This window comes from Hydractinia symbiolongicarpus, chromosome 2 (assembly GCF_029227915.1).
Source record: "Hydractinia symbiolongicarpus strain clone_291-10 chromosome 2, HSymV2.1, whole genome shotgun sequence".
Classification (NCBI taxonomy): domain Eukaryota; kingdom Metazoa; phylum Cnidaria; class Hydrozoa; order Anthoathecata; family Hydractiniidae; genus Hydractinia; species Hydractinia symbiolongicarpus.
The window spans coordinates 26,733,340-26,746,861 of NC_079876.1; the positions used below are offsets into that span (position 1 = coordinate 26,733,340).

The following is a 13,522-nucleotide window of genomic DNA, read 5'->3' on the forward strand; positions in this document are numbered from 1 at the left end:
ATAGTTAATAAAAACTGTTCCAGGTCAAACCTTGTTTCAGGGAATAGTTTTATTTTGTCTTTTGCAGTGTTTGATTATCAAATCCTAGCTTATTTATAATTTTTGGATGCTGTATTTAAAAAATTGTTAAATTTAGCACCATTGCTTTGCAATGAAATATATAAATAATGTATTGTTAGCTGATCTTGTTTTTAACTTGTTTCTACTTCTTGTTTTGATCTGTGTTCATCTACTTTAACTTAATTTACCCAATTTTCACAGTTAAGGCAACGCTATTAGCACCAGGGGATATTTTACCAATATCTAATGTCATTTTTTGTTTACGTGAAACTTAGGTTTCTTGCTGTCCTTTTAAGCTTGTCGTGTGGGTAAAGTTTCCTTGTCTGGTATCCCTTTGTTATTAAGTTAAAAAAATTTATTGCTGATCCTTGTATTATTTAATAGTAGCGCGTTTTCTATAATTTTAAACAGGGATGCAAATAACACACATATTGAAGTGACTTTACTAGCATAAACATCTTTTTAATCAAGTAAACTGACACCATTTTTCTGCATTTAACAATATTTTTATCATTATTGCAATGATTTTTTTTCACGCCTTTTGCACATTAATCCCGCAGTTTAAACTGAGATTAACAACTTTACCCATAGACTATTATGTTAATTTTCGTTACTATGTTCTCTAAATACACTTTTCTTTCTCTAAATAATAATTTCTATTTGCCGAAGATTAAAATTTGCTCCCTGCATTGTTGAAGTTATTCTCCCTTAGGTCCTGAAAATAAATCGTAAACGATCGTTTTCGAACGATCGCTTTTCGAGTGTCTTGTTGCAATTTCCTCCCTGTTTTTTATTTTCTTTTTGTTTGCGGATTGTCCTTTAAGACCAAATATTTATCGTCCTTTGCGACTGCTTTTGACTTAAAATGATTATTTTATTGTAGATACGTGTATATGTTATTAGCTTAGAAATATTTTTTCACTTGATAATGAACACTGTTACAAAAAACTTCGTGCACTATGAAATTGTTAAATAAAGTGTATTGGTGTTAATAAATTACCACATCATAAATTTTTAATAAAGAGAAACATATTCACGAAATGTTCATATTAAAATTAAAAAAAGGAAGAAATTTTGTTAAAAACGAATGCTATTGTAAACGAGCCTTTACAGATTCCATAGACGAATATGATTACTCTGAAAATGCATAAAACATAAATAAAGAGGACACCAAAGTGCAACATATGTCATTCCCTTAGAGTAAAAAATGTTTTTATCAGTCCTAAAAATATGCATGTACCTTACAGAACCTCCCCATCCATGTTCAATTCGTGTTGTGTTTTCAGAATTTTTAAAATGTTTTTCATCCTACGAATTTATGTATATTGAATGGTGAACAAATTTCTGGTTTCAATAAGTCGAAACATTGAAAATAACAATATGAAAAGTAACCGCGATGCATATTTATTACTTTTTATATTTAGTGGGAAAAGTGTAATGCATGTATAATTACTTCATTATAATTTAATAACCATGTGAGGTATGACAAATACCTTGTTGGTTTTTTTTCCATAAACTTGTTATCCAATCCTCTTTAAACTTCTAGCAATAAGATTTGCTGCAAGCTAAATCCATCATTATTGATACTCCAACGCAATGGATAGTATATAGTGTGTTCAAATTATGCACAAAAAACCATTAAATCTGTTTTCCATTCATATTAACTTTCGATTTTCAAAACAATTTGTTTTGGAATTTGTAGACGCATCCTTAAATATCTTCTGATACCACAAAAATTAATATTTTCTTTTGTTTTACAAATGATTGGGTGTCTCTTTTAGTTGAGTGCATACGTCACAATTTTTAACAAATTTTACCTAAAAAGACCGGTTCGGAAAACATTTCACCAACTAAAGCGACCCTCTTGTAGGAATATGTTACAAATAAAATAATAATAAAAATAAATACAATTCACACAATACAGTGCATACCAAACAGATAAATATAAAACATATCTCATATATTAATTCCCTTGCGTGAGTAAAACTGTGAGTCCACAAACACGGAAATCACGGGTCACTTTCTCATGACGTGGCTGTACGCTAAAATTTAACTAAAAAAGTTAGGGATGTACTTCATAGAAATTGCACATAAGGTGTAAATGTATAACCCGCAGCTAATAACGATATAAATATATACACCCTTATGCCAAAAAATGAGCATACATATAGGTATCGCTACATATGACAAAGCATAGGGATTGTTAAACGAAGTTCCTAGCATAAAACGGAAATTGTGTTTACGAAAAAGATGGCTGTTCTTTTTGAGTATTCTCTACTCTTTCCTTCAAATTAATCTTTAAAAAAACATTTGAATAAGAGCATGGTTTTATAAATTAATCATAAGGTTTCTGTAAGGTTTTTATGTTTTTTTTCAGTTTTAACATTATTAATGCGAGACATGTTTGTTAGGTAGCATCATAAAATGCCAACCACTAACAACAACTAGCTAGCTAGCTAGGAATTTATATATGTGTAGACATGTTCTTTATACTTAGCTAAGTCTCCAGTTTATGTTTAAGTGACCAGCTATTAGCTGCTGTAGCTAGCTAATGTTAGCTTTAAACTAAAGATTCCCAGTAGCTACCTACCTAGCTAGCTAACCTGTGAGTTTTATGTTGCTTTTACATGTAGTTAGCTAACTGAAGTTATCTTTGTGATCTTTGCTAGGATATTCCTAACTTATTTGACTTGACCTTTTAAGTTTAAATTAGAAGATATAACAAGCCACAACACCTTTTAAGAAATTATTACATAATATTTAAGGATATTCTTTTTTATGCAAATATATATAACTAGTCGATAAGGCCCGTGGAAAAATCCACTTAGGCAGGATAACAGAGAAAAATAACCGTCATTTAAATTTTGATGACGTCAGCAGAGACATGTCAGAACACAAAACTTTTTTTTTAGAAATGTGTATGCCTGTTGCTTTCATCGTATAGATCTTGAAACGCTGATCAAGAAAGTGTATAGGATCGTGTATTTTTGACAAACGGTTGCAGAGATATTAAGATTTGAATGTTTTTTGATGACGTCATCAACCCCTCCATTCCGAAACGGATTTGGGGACCCAGGTTTGGGAAACTTACCCAAATTGGTCCTAGGTGGTCCCTAGTTACCCAGGCGGTGAAAAATCATTGACGTCACCAATTCGTTTCCAAGTTATTTGGCCTCAAAGTTTTAGGTGCACTGTAATGGCTTCACTAATTTAAAGATATTGACGTTAAAATAGTGTTTTTGACGTTGCGCCGTAACGTCAGAAAATTTAACACATTAGACATGCATTTTTCGGTTACTTCAAAGAAAATTTTGGTAAGATCAAAGGAAAATGAACACATCCACTTTGCCTGTCACAGAGACACGGAACTGGCGTATTATTATAATAGATGTATTTTTTCACAATTTGTGTAACTAAACTTAGATTGGTTGCATGCAATAAGACAAAAGCATTTTTATTTAACATGTAGTAATTCAGGTAGCTTAATTGTGCTGATTTTTATTGTTCTAGATCTTCTGACTTAAATGTGTGGTAATAAATAGTCGCGATTCTTTTCTATGTGTTGTAGTTCCTTACTTTCATTTCGCAGATCTATTTCTTCTACCTCTCCCACATTAGCAATGAATTCACTTTTCTTTTATTTGACACTTTGTCCAGAAGTGTTGGTCACCGGTATGGATATCGATTTAATAACATTATCAAATTTAAGGTTACATTTTTCCACGTCTTCATGAAGAAATACATCATCGTTCTTAATAATATACGATTTCTCATTTTGTAAACGCTTGACATTAAACATTTTTCTTTTTACATATTTGGTTGTGATGTCCGGTATAATTGTTGACTTAGCAATTTTCACGTACGCTGTTGTCGAAGAAACTGATTCTTTATAACATTTAATTGTTGGTCAGCCCCGTCAGGTAGCTGATCTTTCATTTCAGTTTGCCTTTTTGTGTTCGTGTGTTATTTTGTCCGTCCCTAGTCAGCTTCCCGACCACCTTATTACCGCCTACTTAATCCAAAAGCCGTTTTCCACTCATCAACCAATCAGGAGGCACGAATCATGAGTTTCCAGAACCAAACGACATTTTAAAAGAAATAAACTGATCTGATCAGATCTGAAATACAGCTAAAATATAAATTAAAACAAATATATTTCCGGTTTTGGCTGTCTGACTGGTAGTTACGTCTCCGTACACTGAAGATCTCACTGGTTTTATTGATCGTTGACCATTTTCAAGGCAAGTTATTCTACTTATCTATTTATTGTTTTATAGCTAGCTAGCTATTAGGTAACTGCCGTTAATGCATTTAAGTATTCCCAAACCTCAATAGGTTTCTAATTTTTGCCAGTCGCACTGCATAGCTTATTAGCTACCTAGCTAATTAATTTCTGTCAAAAATTGGGAAATTGGCCTTTGGCGAAAATAATTCCATTTTTAAGATTTTAAAGTTTTGCATTTGTGATTATTTTATTTTATTTTGTGAAAATGTTTTCAAAGTGTCGATTCGACGTTAGGGGGGTGGGCTTGGTTCTTTTCGACGTTAATATCCATGGTAGAACAAAAATATCGCTTTGGGCCCAGATACAGGAGAGATATATTTGATAAAACGATCGTATTTTACAGTGCCCGGATCTTGTCTGTTTACAAACGGAAGAGAGGGGGACCTTCCATGTAGCATCAAACAAACTACATTTGGTCAGAATGTACTTCCGTCATCATGATGGCAGAGCGTACTGCGATTGAAACATCATGACTAAACCTACCTCTTTTGCAACTGCCACGGCCTGATACTACTGAAAGGGGGTGGGGGTTTTCAAAGTAACGTCGAATCAACGCTTAGTTTGGCAATGTGAGCATATGGATGCCTACCCTAAACGAAGATGGCAAATTTTTTTGCACGCCCACCACATTTTCATTATGCATAAATGACACGAACTGAACATTTTATTGATGTCGGCTTTAGCAGTTAGGACAGTACGTCATTAACTAGCTAAATTTCAGTTAATGTTGCCATAGATGTAAAAATTGCATAATATTGCACAATATATATATATATTCACGCTGAAATAACTGGGCATGTTTCCTGCAATTACAGCAGGAATAAATTGTGGAGGATTTTGCAACTTTAGAATCTAAAAGTTACCGATCCGCAAAAATTAATTTCTGTCAAAAATTTAAAAATTGGCCTTTGGCGAAAATAATTCCATTTTTAAGATTTTAAATATTATTTGCCAATTTCGAGTTTTTGTCCCAATTTACAAAAAGACTTTCAAAGATGGTGGATATTTCAAAAACACAGTTTTTTATAGCTGATTTAAAATTTTGGTACTGGACCGTAGAATTTATCGGTAAAAATACATTATCAGCCATCAGACTTTTTGTCTGCCATATTCAAAATAATGAAGTTCTTGGTGAAAATCTGCTTCGCTCCTAATGCAATGTATAATGCGTGTAAATCATATTGAAGAAGAACTACTACACTAACATACTGCCAAGCAGTGAGCAGGATTCGATCCGCGGTCCGCAGAACTGGGAGCCGCTTGGCAGTATGTTAGCGATGAACAAAGTAGTTCTTCTTCAATACATTTTTTTCTTTAATACGGTCTTGATATATTTAGTAGCATTATCCTCATAATTTAATTTATGGGGCATTAATTTGGATTGTGAAATCGAAAATGGAGCTTTTGATGGTCCCTAATTTTCGCAAATTTTCCTTCTTGCAAAAGTTTCTTCCCTTTGTTTACAAAATATTGTTTAATTTTTTTTTCTTCTTTTCTTATAGGTCAAGCAAAAGAACAACGGTTTACTTGGTTACTTGTTTACACGCGTTTACTTTGTTACTATTTAATCTCTTGTCAGACTTGGACACTACCTTGATCTTACAATATACTTTTACATATATATAACTTATAGAATAGATTTTTTTTACAATAAAAAATAATATATATAAAAAAAATATAGCTAGCTATATAATTTTACTGTTCTACTTTGTTGTATTTTTACGATGTAGGCATATCGCATTGCTATTGGTACTTTCGGTTTAACCACTCAACTCAGTTCAGAACTATACTGTTTCTGAAGAAATTTTCTCGCTCTATTTAAAGCCAGCTCCATTCTGTTCAATTTTTGTGTAAATATTACTTTGGCTTTTCTAATGGCTAGTGACGTTTAGTCCAACCCCGGGCCTGTCAACCGAGATAAAATAGTAATGGGCTCATTTCATCAAGGTCATTCTAGATTTGGAGAATCAGCGGGTAGCCAATGCGTGTGCAATGCTTTGTGGGCCATCTGTTACCCTTCTATTGCGTCTGTGCGTTACTCGACTGAATGGGATCTTGATCGTATTTTTACACTAGGGAATGATCTTTACGTCAGCCTAGGTTACACCAGTCAATATCTTGCTTTAGACGAACTGCCCAATTCAATTACAACTGAAAACGGGAATATTCAAATTGAAAAGTCAGATTCCTATTTATTTGAACTTTCGAGAAATAGTACTTCCTCCTTTCTCCGTGCCCAGTAATATGTCAATTATCTCACGCTATCTCGCAGTGAAACCAAGCATAAGAAGTGAGACGATATTTGAACTAATATCGTTATTCAGAGGAAAGTGGCTAAATTTTACTATCTTAAAGCGGAAGAAAATTTTCTTTTTTACTTTCGTGGATAAACAATTCTCACTCACACTTTTAAAGTTCTCAGTCGCGCTGACCTCAAGGCCTAAGGGCCTCTAGTTAACTTTTGATTAGTGTTTTTAATTGTATACGTAATAGTTTTATTAAGAGCGTCAGGTGTAAATGTTGAAATTCTTTCTTCGGTTTTCATTCCAAATGTATTTGTTGTTACGCTTTTTGAAACCAAAACCGGTTCATAATCAATGTTGAAAACGTTATTTTCTTCATCAATCAATCCCAACTGTAAAGCTTCGTTCTCACTATGGGCTAAGGATGAGCTAACCATAGTGCGCATGATGCGCTAAGACCTTAGCCCATAGTGTGAACGTAAAAGTACCTGCTTATCTCTTCGCTAAACTCTTCGTTAGCTCATCGTTAGCCGATTTTTTGAAATCAAAATTTTTTGATATTTTTTTTCGGCTAACAGTGAGATAAGCTCACTTTCAGCGATCTTCAAGGGAGGCCGACATAAATCGTGCTCAAAGCGATTTATTTTTTTACAAATAGTAATATGCTTTGTTGTAAAAGGTCATTTCAAAACTAAAATGGTTGACAAAATAAAAAAACTTTCGTCCGAAGAAGAAGAAAAGTTAGCATTCAGGGTGAAAGATTATCCCTGTTTTTGACAAAACGGATAGGGGGTACAAAGAGAAAGACTGTGTAAAAATGCGTGGGAGGAAGTGGCTAATTCTTTCAAATTCCTTGAAAATGGTAAGAGCAAATGGCAATGTGTATCTGTTTTTTCAAGTCATACTAGCTTTAAAGTATTCTTGTTAAAAACGCATACTGGAAATTTACGAAAGATTATTGTTTTTACACCGTGCTGCAAAGACCTCCTTTGAGAAGCTTCGAAAAAGATATAATAAAAAGAAGAATGATTTTAAAAAGTCAAAAAAATCTGGCACATCCACCAAAGAGAGTGAAAAAGCTGAAAAGGCCCGTTGATCTCGGGCATCTGAAACCTTCAATAGGACAAGTTCCTTAACCTCACCTGTGCCACAGCAACAACAGCGCACTCTAAAAAAAAGAGGTCGACCTGCAAACGGACAAGCGAAAGATGACAAGGACGCTGCAAAACGAAGAAGAATAAACAAAAACGAATACCTCGATGACATGGAACTCAATTTAATTCGTGATTTGGGTAAATCAATTAAGGCTGATTCCACCGAAAAAGAGATGGATGCAATCGATTTTTATGTGAAGTCACTGGCGGCTGATTTGCGAAAGCTTTCAGAGCGGGAATATATTTTGGTGAAACACGAAATTCAAGGAGTTTTATTTAAATACCAAATGGCACATTTTAGTCCAGTTCACAATAGTATTGTTACACCGACTGCATCAAACTAAAATGATGCAATGAGTACACCGGGGAATGGATTTTACACGCGAATGGTGCATAATTAAGATATTTTTTCTTGTAAATATTACACTAGGCATCAAATGAAACAGTGTACATGTAATATATAACCGTTTTTCATAATATATAAAAACTAAGAACCGAAAGAGTGGTGACTTGTTCTCCTTATATAATCGTATTGCCACGAGACTGCACCAACAGCACTATTAACATAATCTGTAATAGTATTCCTCATTTGAAGGGCATCTTTACTATATCTAGACCCGCGAATCGGATTTAGGTTTTGAAACATCGTTGTAAAAATTTTTCTCATCGACCTCCACTCTCCCTTCTTAATCTGACCATCTTTGCTTTCAGAGTCAAGGAAACCCTGCGGAGTATACATAGCGTTGTCGGTTTGTCTCAAATAGTTATGAAGACTGAGGCAAGCGAGAGTGTAATCTTCCACATTTTTAACGGTAGCTTTGATGGGCTTGTGAAAGATTCTCCATCTGGTGCTAAGGATGCCAAATGCGTTCTCAATTACCCTTCTTGCTCTGGAAAGCCGATAATTAAAGATTCTCTTTTCTTCACTGGTAAGAACAGATCCAGGGTCGGGTCTCATTAACCAAGTTTTAAGAGGAACAATTTCATCTCCAACAAGATAAAAAGGAACTGCTTCGGTGTTTTGATTAATAATCGTGCCCTTGGGAACATTCAATGCATCTTCTTCCAATGCCTTTCCCATTGCTGAATTGGCCAGTACCCCACTGTCATTGTTGCTTCCAAATTGTCCCACATACATTGTCAAACAATAATTGGCATCACAAACTGCCATCAAAACTAAAGTAAAAAAACCTTTATAGTTATAATATTGTGTGCCTGTGAATTTTGGACATTGGATCCTGATATGCTTCCCATCTATTGCTCCTTTTACATGTGGCATGTTCCAATTCGCTTCAAAGGTATCTGCAATTCTTAGCCAATCTTCCTGCGAATTTGGAGCGTTCAAATACTTGATTTGAGCTGCTCCTAGATTGCAATACACGTTTCCGAAATAATTGATGATATTGTTGATTTGCCAATACGAAAGGAATAGCATAAAGATTGCTGAGCATCACCACTTGATAGATACCTTATGGTAATGACCAGCCGCTGTTCCGCTGATATCGATTCTCTCATATGAGTGTCTTGTCTTTGAATTACTGGACCAACCAACGACAACAGATGTTCGAATCGGTCCGGTGACATGCGCAAGTACCTTAATAAAATTAACACCGATACCCTAATCGTGATATGCAAATACAACTGACTGTAGGATCAGCGAACATTATTTTACCTAAAGAAATACTCTCTGTCGGAAACTTTAAGTTCTTGAAATAAAAGATGGTATTCTCCAAGCTCTTTTCTTCTAAGAAAGATTTCTCTGACCCAAAATCTTTTCCTTCTTTGCAATTTTGTTAATGCTCTTCTTTCTAGGCTACGTCGTCTTCTTCGAAGTAACAGTAACAACAAGACTTTTTTTCGTTCTTTCTTTTTCATAGCTCCTTCTCGTTTTAGTTTCGGCTACAAAAGAGCTAACGATGCGCTGTTGTGTGAACGTGAAATGAACATATCAGGTACCTGTAGCTCAAAAATTGAAATCGGCTAACACAACATGCGCACTATGGTTAGCTCATCGTTAGCCCATAGTGAGAACCAAGCTTTAAGATCAAAGTTTTTACCATGTTGATTAAACGAAGAGTTGATAACTAGTGCCGCACTTGAAACAGGTGTGCGATCTCTAAAACTTTCAGAATTATTTTCTACATTCGGCACAACATTTGTTTTCTCACGTGCTGATATTTCGGTTTTAAAAACATCTAAAACTTGTCTAATATCCCAACATTCATTTTGATTACATTTTCGACTGACCATTGAATTAAGTTCGGTAGGTGTTTTTGCCATTAACACTGGAATGAGCAGAGGTCCGTACATGTCCGAATTTATCCCTAATGCTTCCAAACTGCGCACCTGGCTCTCAACATTATCATAAACCATTCTTAATTTTTTAACATCATTAATGTCGCTGATTACTTCCAAAGAAATAAGCATTTGCATATGTGCAGAAATTTGTAGTTGTTTCTTACCGTATCTTTCTTTTAGTAAATTTAACGCGACTTCGTAATTATTGTTTGTTAACTTTATACCCTCTAGTGTCGATGCGGCGTCCTTTTCCACCAAATTTTTCAAATAGGTTAATTTTTGTATGGATGACAGAGAATCATTTTTGTCAATTGCGCATTCAAAAGAATCAATAAAAGTTTGCCAATTTGAGGGTTGGCCGTCAAATATTTTAATTTCTATACGAGGTAATTTACGTTTGATGCTGAAGCACTTGAACTAAAAGTTCTTTCTGATGACGCAGTTTTCACAGTTTTATCGATAAAAGAATCAATCTATTTCAGTTTTAAACATTATGATAAATTCTGTGGATAGTTGTTCTTCAGCATCTAAATGTGAATCTTCCTTGTCTAATAAAAAGTTCATGACAGCTTCGTCCAAAGTTTTCAATTTTTCAAATTTTTTACTTAATGTATTCTTCAACGATAATATTTTAGAATAGTCCGCATTTTCAGTATCTTTGATTTTTTCGATTTCAGCGTTAGCTTTGTCAAACAAAACAGAAATGCCCCTCTTAACCGTACCTCTCGACCTTTTAGCTTTTCTTAACGTATGCATATTTTCTGGAGCGCAAAAGACAAAATGTAAACAAATAACGTCAAGTCAAAACAAACCTCAAAAACAACGTAAAAACATTAACCAATACCGTAGTCTATCAACTCAAAAATTCAAACAATAAAACAATAAAACCTCTCTTACCACAAACAAAAAATATTTTCATAAAAATTACGACACGTTTTATTTTTAACATGTTTCGACTTTACCAAAGTCATCTTCAGAATATTATACAAAAGTTGATACATACATTCTTTATACAAAAATTTTTTCAAAAATTATTTAAATATTTCCCAAAAGTACAATTTTATATGAATTATACAAAATTAAACAAAAAAATGTAGAGAAAGTGATCTCTCCGACGGCTCCAATTTTCTGTCTCTTGCACAGAAAGAACGACTGATTGCGATAAGAGTTATAAACGAACTGCCACAAGAAGGCCGAAGGCGCGAGAAACGTGAGGAGGACTGGGACTAACAGAAGCGAATCTAAAAACAAAAAAAACCTAACACAATCTGCCAGGCTTGGACTAAGCATCCTTATTCTCGCAAACATTCAACCTTAAAAGATCCTTCACACCATGTACCTTTTCAGATCTCCCTGGATTGCCGTCAGCACCAAATCTAGTTTCAGCTTGCTTCTTCTAAGCTGAAATTCAAGATTATCGTAGAAGTGCTTTTTCTCCTGGGCTGAACTAAATTCTTACACAGTTTATAAGACCACTGACGGTGGAAAAGACCATAGATTGTGAAGGCTTTTTGTTTTTGATGACTGAAGAGTGTGTGTTGTTCATTGGTTGGATGGGTCTTCAATTGCAATCTCGAGACGATTGATAACTCCTTTCGAAAATGGAGCGTGGCGGATTTCGAAGCATAAAAGTTGACTGGGTGGTGAAGTGAATTACTTGTTTAAGTTTGAGACGATATGTAATGGTTTTTTGGGTCGCCGTTGCTGGGTTCCATGTCTGCCTTTCTAAGGGGCGGTTGCTTGGTCAGCCCAAGTATTACGATACGATTTCACAAGTGTTCATGTATAAGGTCGGAAAGCTTATTTGTTTCCAGGTTTGCTGCTTTTCATTCTTTGTCACAACCTTTCTAAGGGCTTGGTTCCAAGTCTACCTTTTTAGCCCTGGGTTCTGTGGAAGTAGGTAAAACAACAACGATACGAATTGTAGTTGTCGACTCTTCTTTTTCCAACGTTTAACAAAAGTTATTGGTTTTGGCGAATGGTGTCAATGAGTGTGGCTGGTGTCTTGCAGGAGACAGGGGTTGCTTACTGAATGACCCGCACCAGATCCCAAGCATGAGTGAATTTCACCAATCCTCATGTTTCCACATTGATAGGTGTTTGTTTCAGTACAGCCGAAATCCATTAGCTTTTCGATAATCCCTGTAAAGGGGAGAATGCAGAAGTTTTCCAGTGGCTTCTTATTCTTTGGAGAGAAACCTCCTTTTTTTCATTAACATATGTCTGTCTTAAAAGACTAGTTATATCTGCATTGCCATGTAGTTACTCCTATTCCCTTTGACAATTTTAGCTGTGTGGTGTTTTTGCGCAGCTTTAGAAATATTAAGGCAGGTAGGGTGTGTCAAGTTAAGGCACTGAGAATATTGTAAACGTTTTCTGTTAGTGCCACCCCATTCTGAACATTTCGGCGTAACTTTTTGATTGTGTGTACCAGGACCTTGGTTAAGTTCAATATCAATGAATTAGGGGGACTTTATATATAGCTAACTTTATTTCCAAACTGATGGCTTTTATACTTATAGTTTTAGTTAATTTACACTTCGTAAAATATGTGTATATCTTAACACACCATATATATAAGATACTGATAATTTTAAATTAGTGACTTCTGCGGTAGCCATATTTTCAACCACGCCCTTGTCTTTAACAACATCAATATGACCATTTGCAAGTGTCCTTCTTGTTAAGTTGCAAATGATTGTGACAATATTGCAGTAATCTATATATAGTACATGCAATACAATTTGATCAATGACATGTTTTAACAATCCCGTTACAACCTCACTAGGAAGTAGTAACATTGCCCTCACGGTATTCGACTAGCATATTTTTTACAACTTGCTTCTGATGTTCTTCAGCCCTTCGAATGGGATTCCTATTGAGAACAGCTGTAGCATTGTTTGTCTGAAGAAACTCAAAGGGAAGCAAGGGACAGCTACCTTCACAATCACATTTTTTGTTGCAGAAAGAGCAACAATTATGCCCTGGTGACAAAGGGATTTTTGTATTGACATCTTCATGAAATGGAGGGAATAGAGCTGTCCTTACGCAACTTTGCGTTCATTACGAATGTAAGCCATCATAGATTTCCTTATTCTTCTCTGACTTTGTGAAAATGTGTAGAGTATTGCGTGACAAAGTCTAGTGCAGCTCCATAATGGATAATATACTTAACATTTTTTTGTATTTACACCGTATCCCAAGGAACTTGTAGCAACTTCAAACCTGCTCACACCAGTGAGTAATGTTTCTTTCTTTAGCATCTTTTGCACATGGTAAAAAATAAATCCGCACAAACACACAAAACGACAAAACAATATAACCTTGGGTGCATCAAGACCTCTTACTAAAATATTAATAACCCATCTTAAACTTTCAACATTTTCACGGTCAGGGATGTCAATGATTGTGTCAAACGGGATGTCAAAACGAATGTTCTTTCTATCACTACAAGTGGATATGACAAATTACAGCTGCTGATT

General features: G+C 34.8%; 1 protein-coding gene across 1 annotated transcript in view; it reads right to left on the reverse strand.

The window, feature by feature from the left end:
- LOC130630427 (uncharacterized) overlaps positions 1-8,830 on the reverse strand; it is a 32,785-nt gene extending 23,955 nt beyond the window's left edge. The window contains exon 1 of the mRNA XM_057443916.1: positions 7,573-8,830. Within this exon, the coding sequence (XP_057299899.1) occupies positions 8,230-8,823 (594 nt within the window). The 5' untranslated portion in view covers positions 8,824-8,830 and the 3' untranslated portion in view covers positions 7,573-8,229. The remainder of the gene's footprint in view (positions 1-7,572) is intronic.
- Between the last annotated feature and the right edge of the window lie 4,692 nt (positions 8,831-13,522).